General features: G+C 42.5%; 1 protein-coding gene across 2 annotated transcripts in view; it reads right to left on the bottom strand.

Annotated features, from left to right (window-relative positions):
• mideasa (mitotic deacetylase associated SANT domain protein a) overlaps nt 1-10931 on the bottom strand; it is a 19216-nt gene extending 8285 nt beyond the window's left edge. The window contains exons 1-12 of one of the 2 annotated variants that reach the window (XM_015042674.1): nt 10843-10931; nt 8621-10380; nt 5242-5445; nt 3713-4055; nt 3549-3615; nt 3317-3459; nt 3125-3228; nt 2966-3041; nt 2805-2893; nt 2174-2317; nt 1482-1601; nt 1222-1388 (exon numbers count right to left, since the gene is read on the bottom strand). In XM_015042674.1, the coding sequence (XP_014898160.1) occupies nt 1222-1388; nt 1482-1601; nt 2174-2317; nt 2805-2893; nt 2966-3041; nt 3125-3228; nt 3317-3459; nt 3549-3615; nt 3713-4055; nt 5242-5445; nt 8621-10132 (2969 nt within the window). In that variant the 5' untranslated portion in view covers nt 10133-10380; nt 10843-10931. The remainder of the gene's footprint in view (nt 1-1221; nt 1389-1481; nt 1602-2173; nt 2318-2804; nt 2894-2965; nt 3042-3124; nt 3229-3316; nt 3460-3548; nt 3616-3712; nt 4056-5241; nt 5446-8620; nt 10381-10842) is intronic. The other variant, XM_015042675.1, reaches the window with a different exon arrangement.
• Nucleotides 10932-12800: the final 1869 nt, after the last annotated feature.

Raw genomic sequence — 12800 nt, 5'->3', positions numbered from 1 at the left:
CAGGAAGAGACGATAAAGCTGATAATTAAAATGAGGTCGATAGGTTTAATTTATCATGCGATTAATTGATTTATCGTTTACCGAGACAGGCCTAATTATGATAGCAATATGATGACCTTTTTGCACTGAAATATATTATTATGAAATATTCCAACTTTCTGACATTTCTGGGTTTCCATTCCTGTAGCAATTAATCAACAAAATATCACAGTGTGTAATGAATTTAAATTGTAGTTGAACGACTTTAACCGACTTAATGATATAACTTTTCAGTGATATTTAGTTTATTTTAAGGTGATGCATTTGTATGTAAAGGAGTATGTAACATATAAAAGAGCGAGAATGAATGTAGAAACTCTACAAATTCATTCTATTATGTTCTTGGACTTGAAATTGTTTTAATTTTCTAATGACTTGAGTTTTATCCCAGCTGGTTGCTGCTCTGGAGTGACACCTAGTGGTTGTCAGAAGTAGCAACGTAGATACGTCTTTCACAAATTTATTTACGCATCTTAACAGGTGATTTTCCAAAGTGAACCATTAAAATTAATTTAGAGGTTTGCATGTAAGCCCTCCTTGATATCAAACTAACACAACACCATGATGCAGACCCCAAAGGAAAAGTGTGCATACACCTCCAAATTACGCATACAGGTTGTTGCTAACTGAGCAGAAGAAATTCAAAAGTGTAATGTAGCTGTTAAACTTTTAAAGAGAACACTTTGAATGGTATCAATCCTCAATCCTCCTGATGGTTGATGAATTTTAAATAGTTGCATCGCAACTCTTAAAAAAAAACACTTCAGGTTTCAGAGCTTAGGTGTGATCAGTGAAAATCTTATTTAAAATGATTGATGATAATATGGCGTGCTCTGGGTTACAGTAAGTTGTACAGAAACCCCTCCCACCTGCATCCTTTCACACTAATAAGGTGATAAAAAAAAGGGTCTTCTCCTCCAAACTAAAAGTGAAACTGATTGTGGGGGGCGCAGAAACCTCATATCTAGAAGGAAATGCTATAGATCGCACAGCTCATACTCACAACGAAACTACGTTTTCCAAATTTTAAACGGTTTTAAACTACAGAATGGCACTAATCTAGAGTGAAGGGGGTTCTAAAGCTGAATGAAGTCCAGCAAATTTAAACATACAAATGTCACACTATTCACTTTTAGCAGCAAATCTAACAAACTTCTAAAATAGATAAAAATTTGACCTCACCTGCCACATTTCTTGCATGGAAACACTTCATTGGGGTCCTGCGGGGGTTTTGGTGGGGGTTTGGGCTTCTTTGCGGCGGCTTCAGCCCGAGGCCTGTGAGGCACCGATGACTGATGAGCCTCCCTACCCATTGCGTCCGGCTCCTTGATGACCAGAACTGTCCCTGTCTGAAGCAACATATGCAAAGTAAGTTTGACGATTTCCTCTTTTTGAACGTAACGGGTTGCTCAGTGAATGAAGAGGATTTGCGCAGTACTTACTACATAGTCATGAGCTTGTAGTGACTGAGTCACCCTCGCCTTCTGGTTGGTTTCATGGCTATCGTCATAAAAAGAAGCTTCCTTCTTTTCGTCTTCTTCTAATCTGGGCTGATGTGAGCTCTGCCATGAATCCCACAACACACAATAAATTAATGGGTGGAAAAAAAAAAAAAAAGTCAGGAATGTTGTTAGCTTTGATGCTGAAACGCAGGATTATGATTAGGATTTTACTAGAGTGTAAGTAAATATGTTGGGTTTTTTTCTGACTTTCTATGACTTTTATCACTTCTGCTTTCCCGCCCCGTTACCCTGCATAATCAGTTTTGGTGCCTTTTTAAACGTTTCTGCCTTTGTTCTTAAATAAGTCAGTCTGTATTCCTACTTCTCTAAAATGAACAAAAGAAACTCTCATTAAAATGTTTTATATGTTTGCTTCCAAAAGAGGTGTAAGGTTGGACAATAAGGACTTTTAGGCAGTGTTTTCCTACCCAAACTACAAGTGAACCCTTGTTTTAGCTAATATTTGAATATCAGGGCACTTTATCTGTAGCATCAAGAAATGGGAGTGCTTATATGATCCCGTTCCTTGAATTCAGATGATTTGTGCATAATAGATATTGTATATTTTAGCCACACCTATCCACATCTTCTGTAAAGAAAAGGAAACATAGAAACCAAACCCTCAACGCTACCTTAACGTCCACCACAGCCTCAGAGTGCTTCTCCACAGGTGAATCTGGGGGGCCGAAAGTTAAGATACCGTTTCGACCGACTTTCACCTGCTTTTTATATGAATAGTAGAACTCCACGCACTGAGCAACAGTCTTAGTCCGCACCTACAAAAGACAAAAGACACAAGCAAATCCAAGTGATTAATTATAGGAGACTAAATGCAAAACAAACAGACTGTAAAGAAGGAAGGATGGCTCAGGCAGCGAAAGTCAACACGGACAGACTTTTAGGACAGGATACCGATTCTGGACTAAACCAGAAAATAATTACGTCACGTTCCAGACTTTTCCCAGACGCAACACGAACTCCCCGACTCTCTGGCTCACGCCTCTGTTATTGTTCTGATTCTAAAACGCAGACTTCCTGCCGCAGAGAGGATGTGATTTATTCACTCGGATTTTTTTTTCTCTTTGAACTTTAAGGAAATTCAAAAAAAAAAAGAAAAAAAAGAAGAAAAAAAAAGATCTTCCTGTTTGCAAAAGGATGTTCTCCATTACATTTTATTTCTAAAACGCTTTAATAAGCCTGACTATCATTCTTGTAATAGTAAAAATAATTGCTTCCCCTGGATGACAGCAGCGTCACCCTTACCAGTTTCTGCACCAGGAAGAAGTCCTTCCTGTAGGCAGAGATCCCTTTGTTGAAGTAACACTTCTCCTCCGCCGTCCAGCGGTCAGAACCTGGGAAGGTGGTAAAATTAGTGTTAAGAAAGAAACTGAAAGGTTATGAAGCTTTTTTTTTTTTTTTTTTACCTGAGTAGTGATAACCTGCCAGGTGATGGCCTTTGGGGAAAATTGGATCTTGAAGCATCAAACGCTCCAGTGTTTCCTTAATATTAAGCAGAGTTAATGCAAAATAAAAGCCTGCAGCGGTAAAAGCTCACATCAGTCTCAACTGGTCTCTTTACTCACAAGAATATTGTCTCCACATTCATGTAAACAGTGTAAAGCCAGCTCCTGATTGGTTCCTCCTCCACTGAAAACACTTGAACAAGCCAAGTTCATAAAATGTTCTACTGAAAAAAAGAAGCAAGAAGAAAAATTAGGAGGGGGCGGGAGGGAAAGTTAAAAGATTGATAAAGTAGTTCTTGTGAGGAAACCTACTGGTTTCCTCGTCGCTTTGCTTTTGGTTGGAGTTATTCAAAGGATGCCAGACCAAGTCGGCTTTATGCTGGTCCATCTGGGAGGATGGCTGATCTTGCAAATCGGGTATTTCCGCTTGGTACTGCTGCCCAATATTGATACGGCTGCACCCCGACACAAAACAAAGAGATATAGAGGTGTAAGCGACACGAACAAGGTAGAAATCTGTTTGAATCTGCGATGCGAAGCTTACGGTTCAAGGCACACTGGTGTGGCATCAGTGATCAAGGGCAAGACTGGAGGTGTGATCTCTGAACTCGCTAAGAAAAACAAATCAATGAATAAAAAAGTTAGACTTTGTTCTATAAAAAAAAAAAAAAAAAAAAAGGCGATGTGCAGAAATCATCCGAGACTTACTGGAACGCAGCAGGCTACGAGTTGCGGTCTTTGGGGTAGCCGGAGGCGGCAGGATCTGGTTGCTTACGGCGATGTTGGTGAGGAAGGCGGAGAAGTAGAGACCCGTTCCTCCTCGGACAGGCGACAGGATGGGAGGAGGCGTGTAGGGGGGGAGGGAGTGCAGGTTGTCCGGTAGGCGGACCGGAGAGCGCAGGTTGCTCTGGTAATGGGTGATGCTGGAGTAGACGGACGGGGGGATGAAGGTGGATGGCTTGGGGGGAGGGATGATGAGGGGCTCGGGACGAGTCCGGCGCCTGAACTTAGCCTTTCCGTCCTCTTCCATTCCTGAATCGCTTTCCCCATCCTTGGAATAATGAGGGGGAAGTGGAACATTTTAAAGTTTAAATCCTTTAGTTTTCCTCCTAAAGTTTTCTGACACTGATGGCAACAGTATCAACGACTAAGCAATAACCCTAACCCTACCCTTAAAATAAAGGACATGCACATCATTATAAAATATTTTATTATAAAACTAAACTTTTAAAGTTGAAATAAATAAATAATCTACACAAGTCACTAAACCTTCAACCAGAGCAGAAAGGCTTTAAATAATTAAGAATTAAATGTGTTAACTTTCCCTAAGTACATAAAATAGAAATCCATTGCTGATCTAAAGATTAATCCAAGTGATAACAAAGATACACTGGACAAAAAATAAAACAGTGATTCTTTTGGACAAAAAGAATAAAAAGGCTTATTTCACATATGCCAAAAAAAAAAACAAAAAAAAACATCTTGATAATCCCCAAGACTGTTTGCAAAACAATGTGTGGAGTGACGAGACAAAAGTGGAACTTTTCAAACCGTGTGTGTCTCGTCGTGTACTTTAGGGAAAAAAAAAAAAGAAAACAACATCACACAAACGATCAAAAATGACGTTAGTATTGTGTTACTCTAGTGCTGCTTTGCTGCTTCGGGAGCATACCAGCCCCATAACGCTCTACCAGAAAATCCTGTCGGAGAATGTCTATCAGTTTGTGACATAAAGCTGAGGGACCGCCACGCTGCAAGACGTTGATCTGAAGCTCACAAGCATGTTCTGCATGGTTCACAAAAAGAAACTGTTGGGTTTTGGTGTTGCCTAATCAAACTTTGGCTAAAATGCTCTGGGAAGAAGTTAGTCAGGCTTTTCATGGTTTAAAAAAACAACAACAACAAAAAAAAAACCTAATGTAGCAGAATTAAAACTTTTCTGCAAAGTGGAGAGAGCCAAGATTCCACTGCAGCAATGCCAACAGCAGCACAACCGTTTATTAGGCTTAAGGGACTATTATTGGTTACATCTGGCTAATTTGGTTTGGATAGATTTCTTTCACATCATAATTTCTCAAATAATTTGGTCCTTTCGTTATCTGAAACTTACACTCTCAACACGAACCGACCCGGTAAAGAAAATCTGCACCACACAGTAAAGCGGCCAGACCCGCCACGGTTTTAAGAGATGTTACAAAAACACGAAGACGATGAAAACTGTTCAACAGGGAACCAACCTGGCCAAAACTCTCAGTCACAGAGTTTCTGAGCGAGCGGCGGCGAGCCACGATCACGGAGGGCTTCCGATCCGCCTGGCCCGCGGTGCGCTCGCCCTGGCCAACGCGGCCTTGAGCCCAGCCGCCCTGAGACTCCGCCTGGCTCTTGTGCACAGGCACGGACACTGGGATCACCAAGGGCACTATGGCAGAGGGGGCGTCTTCCTGCGGAGGGTACAGAAAGAAGACAAAGAGAGAAGAGAACAAGAAGCACCCAGGTCAGAAAAGTGGAGGGACAGAGTGACAAATAAAAAGAGGAAGATGGTGAGAGTGAATGTCATCTCAAAACGTGATGCAATACCAAAAAAACTTGAACAGTGATTCATTTTTCTTTCCCCAAACATGAGTATCACTCAGGTTTAATTCATACTTTCTCAGTAGATTAAATATTAAACTGACCAGTCAGACCGGCTTTAAATGTTAAAACAAAGAAGAAATAGTTGCATCTCACCATTATGTTTGTTTTTTTCACTCAAAAGTGAAATGTAAAACAAGCTTCATGCTTTCTGCGATGTCGTAGATCTACATACTTCTGTTCAAGAAAATGGCATCCTGGCATTTCTGCTTGAACTGACAGTTTTTTTTTGTTTTGTTTTCTTTTCTTTAAACTGATCCAGGATTTTAAAAGTGGGAAGTGAAAATTACAAACAACTTCCACCGTTTTAAAGCTGAAGTATAACTCGGAGCCTTCATAATCACCGACAGCATAAAAGCCGTTTCTCCTAATCAAAAAAAAAAAAAGAAAAAGTCCCAACTATAAAACAAAACAGCTCCGGCTTGTGAGCTGGCTACACGAAACCAGTTTGGGGAGAACGGGAGCGTGCAGGTTGACAGCTCGGCCCCTCCCTACCGCCACTGAGCGACTTTCAGAAAAGAGGCCTGAGGAATGTGGAGGTGTGCAGACATGCAGCCGCTCCAACTGTACATCGAGCGCGCACGTTCCATACTCAGCCTCTTAACCCCTTTGGGGCAGAGAACTCTGTGTGCTTGTGTTTATATATTGACAGTCTGCGTTAAAGGAACAACGTCTAAGAGGGTGCAGCACCTACTGTGTAAACATGATCAATCCTGACCAGTGACAGTATCATGTGTCTCACAGAGATAACACCCTCGGTGTTGAATAAGTCCAGAGCAGGAAATCTGGAGCTACATTTGCTGCTGGAAGTTTGTAGCAGAGCGGCGTTGGAAAAGTACAAACTAAATAGCGGAGATCTCTTTAAAAGAGCTGAAACCGGACGGCTGCGGGAGTTTTGTAAACGGTAGGGAAGTTCTGCATAGAAACAAGGCTGTTCCTCTTTATACAGCTGTGCCAACTTTGCCAAATGAGAAAATGTGCTTTCACTTGCCCAAATAAGCCACCTTATTTGCTATTCCCTCGATGTGCAAAGCAGGATGCACTGAAAATCTACTTTTTTTTTTTTTGTTTCCATCACTTGATCAAGTCAGTTACGAAAACCAGGTAGCGCCAAACCCAACATGCCACCCAGCTCCTGGTGGAGTCCATCATTATCACTATGACCACTGCTGTAACCAAGAGCAGCCGCTTGGCTGCTTTCGGACCCAAGAACACGACCCAACTGTCACTATAGTTGGAGGGATTGTTGGCTAGCAGCTCCTACACCACACTCAAGACGATTCAGACTCCTTTTATGTGGCGTTCACCTGTGATGGATCTACTGTGAGCTACAGTACTATCGATTTCCACACTTCCCTCTTTGCCGCCACTCTGTTTTTACGTGTGTAAAATGGTTATGAATGTGTTTCTAACATGCATATTGACACGAAATTCACAACCGAAGACAATCCACAAACTGAAATCAAAACAAATTACCCCACTAATTTAAATTATGTGTAGCAAGCAGGGTTTGTGTGAGCTTTAGTAGATTAAATTTAAGAATTTAAGATTAAAATTTAGGATGTGAATAAGAAAAAAAAACTCCAGCAAATTCATTAACTTTATTGTCTTGGTGTCTTTGGCTCTGGCATTTTATTCAATTCTATTTTCCCCTTAATAACTTACATTATTTTTTATTCCAATTGCTCTCTTTATTGTTGTAGTTGCCATAATTGCAGTCTTTTTCCAAGTCTGACCTTTTAAATTATACACTTTCTGGTAGTAATGAACACGGTAGAAAGAATGTTTGGATTTTTATTGCCTAAGCAAATATTTTCTCAAATTGAAATCTAAATAAATAGAAGGGGGAAAAAAGGAAGCACAAAGTCAAGATATAACCAAATGTAATTTAAGATTTAAGATGGAAATTCTGGAAAATATTGGGATGAAATTTCAGCTATTTTGATTTTTTTTCTTTTTAAGATCCTGCAGAAACCCAGATGACGCTGGCAGAGAAAGCCAAGATAATGCCTGAAATCTGACAGTATTTATAAAGGAATTCTTGCTTCTGTAATTGCAGACTAATGCCAGGTGGTTTGATCTTAACTCATTGTCTATAAAAAGGTTTCAAAATGCAAAAAGTACAAGAAAAATGTCTCAATAGGGAATGACAACAAGCTCTCTCTCTTAAAACTTTTACAGCCTTACTGTAGGAGATTACTCCGATAGCATTGGATACAGATGCCTCTCTTAGCTTCTTCATGTTCCAGTGGGCTCCATTAGGGCAAGGATGCAGGAGTGGAAAGAACATAATTTCATAGTAAACCAAGGATGACCAGGTACGGCTTACATGATTTCTGTTAGCTAATCAGAGTATAATCAGAAGAGTTGTCCAAGAGATGAGGACCACTTTACGAAGACCTGGAACTATCGTTGTTTCAAATAAAACAATAAGTTATGGACTCAACAAAGCTACCTAAAGGAATGCTCGCTGCGCAATACTCCACTCTCGAAGAAAAACCCTGCCAAAGCTCATTTTGCCGGGTGAATAAAGAGTGTTCAGAAGAGAACAGAATTCATCTCTTCCCAAACACACGACACTAACCGTAAATCTGGATAAAACTGAAGATCAGAGTTTTTTTTTTTAGAAGAGCCCTAATGAACCTTTAACAGTTGAAGAGATTTTGTAGATCAAAATCCCACCTGGGCAATGCACAACACAGTAGAGGTTTCGAAGCTATAACTACCAATATAAAGACGGTACGTTTTTGTTCAACTGTTTCACAGGACCTGATTTCTGGGCTTATTTGCATTGATTTCATTGGTGTGTAGATTGTGTTTGTTGTTACCGACATCTAATGGGTTTTTTCATGTCAATAGTCCAGATAATATATTGAAGAAAAACACTGATGCATCCCCACTATAGATTTACACTATACATGAATAAAGTAGATACAACAAGAGTGTAAATGTTGAATTTTGAAAAAAAAAAAAAAAAAAAAAAACCTTGGCAGCTTTAGCAGGCAGGGACTCCATTTCTGAAGCCTTCTGAGCAAGGGTCTCCAGGTTGATCTCTTTGGACGCCCTCCTTCTCCTGCGTGTGATCTGTATGACCCCTCCTGTCGCTGCTTGGCTTTCCGCTCCTTTTGCAGCTGTGACACCTGCCACTCCATTCTGGGGCGCTGGTGGCAGTGGCAGCGGAGGTGGCAGCGGCTCTTTGGAGGCTTGGGACCACATGTTTCCGGGAGGAGGGCCCAGCGGGGACTGTCCCTCCCTGGAGAGGCGTCTCGAGCGCCGAGGGGCCGCGGGGGCCGGGTCACCAGCATCTAAAGGACTTGTGGCGGCAACCTTTTCAGAGGACGGATCGGGTAGAGCGGATCCGTCTCCGGTTTGGGCTTCTGGATGCGTCTCCATTGGTTGTGTGTCTTCTTTGCTCGTTCCAGAGTCTGGTGGAAGAGGGTCAGGAGGTGGATAAGCGCCAAAGCTTTGGGTCTGCTGCTGCAGGTTTGGTTGGACCTGAGGTTGTGTTGTTTCAGGCTGTGGAACATTCTGTTGCTGTATCTGTTGCTGCATCTGCTGAAGTTGCTGCTCCTGCACCTGCTGCTGGTGATACTGTTGCTGTATTTGCTGCATTTGCTGTTGCTGAATTTGGTGCTGTTGGATTTGGTGTTGCTGCATATGCTGCTGCTGCTGCAGCTGAAGCTGCTGGTGAATGTGTTGCTGCTGCTGCTGCTGTTGTTGCTGTTGTTGTTGCTGCTGCTGTTGCTGCTGCTGTTGGTGGTGGTGATGATGCATTTGTTGCTGCTGCATCTGATGTAGAATCTGCTGCTGAGTTTTAGGCTGCTCTCCGTAGATTATTCCCTTGTTTGCTGGGAAAACAGAGTAGTAACCTGATGAAAACTGCTGTTTGTTGGATCTGAATGAGGCCTGGAAAGGCTGCAGAATGGGCCCCTGCATGGTGTGAGCTGGCACATGGGGTTGCCCCTGGAGATCCACACCCTTGTGGCCATGCTGATAGGCTTGTAGCTGGGCCTGATGCATTACAGCAGCAGCACTGGGGTGCTGCTCCCATTCAAGCCCCCTTCCCTGAGTTTGAGCCTGGCTGGCGTCTCTGTAAACCTCCACGGGGGCTGTCAGCTGGTTTTCCGCTGCCATCGGCATCGCTACGCCTTCGTGAACTCCTTTATGGAAGGCCATCTGATCCCTGACGTTCACACCGCTCATGTACGGGCCAAAGTTCTGGCCCCAGCCTGCCACCGGAGCCTCCTGGGTCCACCCCGGTGCCTGCAAGGGGTCCTGCATCCACTTCACAGCAGAAGGCTGCTGATAGTGTGGCAGATTTTGGTGGCCTTTCTCTGGGTTGTAAACACCAGAGCCGCTTGCAGAGTCACTGTGGCTCGCTTTTAAAGGAGGAGAGCCCATACCATAATAAACCTCCCCCGGGTGCTGCACTCCATCTTTCATGGCTGGAGTCCGGTGTTTGCTCTTGTCAGTGTTAACCTGAGAAGGAAGACTCATAGCAGTCTCCTAAGATTAGAAAATGGCTTTCGACTGAATTTATAATCGTGCAAAACTTGGTATATCCCTCCTTAGTGTGCTGCCGCTGCCCGCGGTCGAGAAATTCTTTAATTGTGTATACAGAGGTATCTGGGAGGAAACATAAAATCCCAAAGGAAAGTGCAGGGTGGGGAACATGCAGTCGTCTTTCAGCAATTAAATCTGAGGTCTGCTGTCCATTCTTCTCAACATCTTCAGGGGAGCTAGACCTTACAGAAGACAGACACACAGAGAGAATAAAAGTCATGAATTGGTTCCTGATAGGGGAGTGGGGGGAACACTACGAGTTTACAGCCGATTTACAGTCGCCAGCAGCAAAGAGGAAACTGAGGCCTACACCAGCAAACGGCCTTGTGTGAAAAGTGAAATTATAATGCAGAGGGGAAACTAGTCCGTGTTTGGATTCATGCGATCAGGTGCGTGCACGAAAAGACATTTGCAAGCCGAAGTTTTAAGGTAGCAGAAAACAAGGAGGCGCCTCCGGAGCTGAGCTGCCATTTGGCTTAACAAGAAATACAGGAAACGAAGGGGCTCTTGCAATCACCCGAGCGATAGCCAGTAATGTTCTGTTGCAAACAAGCAATAAGGAAGCGACTCGGGAGCTGCGTGCTCTCTAGATCAACACCGCAGACCAACAAGCGTTATTATAAAAGCCAGAGGGTTCAATTTACCTGATCAATGGTGCAAAAACGACCCCCTGATCGGCTCCATGGAGTCACTTTTAGGTTTCGATCAAAGCCGACTGCACGCAGCTCCATAGAGGGCTTGTGCGCAGCAAATGTCACAACTCTGACAAGTTTCCATCGAGTTTCGCTGCGCACAATATGGCGATCAGGCGGTTAGACAGCAACACGGAAAGACGCTCCAAAGTCCCGACGGGGTAGCGGGAGGCTTCTTAACGCCGTAGTTACACTGTTGCACACTGTATCCGCAAAACCGTGCACTTCCAGGAAAACATGTCCACAACTTTCCCCCCCTCCTGCCTAGACACCACATCACCGAGTGAAACACACATGAGACGGGTGCATGCGTGGAAATGCTGCCGTGCAGCGGTGACTGCGGGTATTTTCTCAGATTTAAAAACTGCTGAGGGTGAAACGTGCTGCCCAGGGTTTATCCGGAGCGTTTGGAGCGCTGCGTAACTGCGCAGATGTGCAAAAATTGTGATGCCCTTGAACGCATCGCCTCACCCCAAAACAGCTCAACTCACATCCTGTTGTCCAATCCGATCGTCTGATGAGGCCCGTCGATGTATCCGTGTGCGTTTGTTTTTCTCCTCAGGTTGTCCCGGTTGCGGAGTGCTGTCACGCTGACAGAGGTCGTTGTTGAGCCGCAGTCAAGATTTCATAACTACGGAGGTCAAATTCTATCTATCTATCTATCTATCTATCTATCTATCTATCTATCTATCTATCTATCTATCTATCTATCTATCTATCTATCTATCTAAAGTTTATGAAAACATCTGTCAAAAGTTAATAAATCAGTGTAAAATGGGCATAAACTTTTCTTCAATACGTTTTTTCTCTTCTTTTTACAAAAAATGGATTACAGCAATCAGACACAATCCAAATTCAAAAGTATTTTATTGATCCCAAAGGAAAATGAAATGTTCTTGTAGCTCATATTAACTGAGACGTCTTCAAAGAGTTTGTGTAGATGGTGATGTCTGTGAACAGGAAAGATCTCCTGTAGCAGTCTCTATGACAGCAAATTTGAAAAAGCCTCTGCTAAAGAACACTTTCCACTGGTAATTTAGCAACTTCTGTTTTAAGTTGAGCTCCAAGCCTTTGTGATTGTAGGGCGTCTTTGCAGTCACCCTCTTCTGTAACTTATGGGGATTCTGGCTAGGCATCATTCATATTACTTCCAGTCAAAAAAAAATGTCATAGTGAAAATATGCAATCACTAAATGTCATGTTTCATTAGCCATTAGCAGAATATCATCATAACTAACACAAATAAAGTCTTGAAAACATCAGACTGTGTGCTTTTATTTTGTATATTATGTTTCACTTAGTGAATTGAGTTACTGAAATAAAGGAACTTTTCAACATTACTGAATTTTTCTGTCTATACAAACTGACTTCCCCTCACCTTTTCCATTTGGGCTGTGATACTTCCTGCCCAGGTCCAGGAGCAGGAGATCAGGCAGCTGAAGATTTTTTTTGTTGTCCTTTAGGCCTGCACTCTTCCAGACTGAGATCACAGAGGTTGTTCCTGGAATCTGCTCTGGACACTCCTACACACTGTGGGTTATAGTTCAATAAAACTATTACGAACTACTCAGGATTCATGTTCCTTGAATTCTTCATCTTACATTACATTATTAAATCTATCAAGTTTTATTATGACAAATAATGCATCTCTAGATACTAATATTCTATGCCTATTCTTCTTTGCTAAATGACTCATACTCAGTCACATTGGACGAAGAACATCATGGACCGCAATGTTTAGGCTTCATTGGCTCTGTAGATTTAGTGGTAGACTTCGACTGGGTCCTTATAATACCTCAGTATATCTTCACCCAAACCACTTCATTGTAGCTTTGGGTATGTTTATAGTATTTGTCATGTTGGTAGGTGAAAATTTTCCAACATCTCCAACATCTAGTCCTAAGTCTTTT

This window comes from Poecilia latipinna, unplaced genomic scaffold (assembly GCF_001443285.1).
Source record: "Poecilia latipinna isolate Pla-1442-1.1 unplaced genomic scaffold, P_latipinna-1.0 Scaffold599, whole genome shotgun sequence".
Taxonomy (NCBI): Eukaryota; Metazoa; Chordata; class Actinopteri; order Cyprinodontiformes; family Poeciliidae; genus Poecilia; species Poecilia latipinna.
The sequence above is the reverse complement of the archived record's forward strand: the minus strand, read 5'-3'. Positions and strand labels throughout refer to the sequence as shown.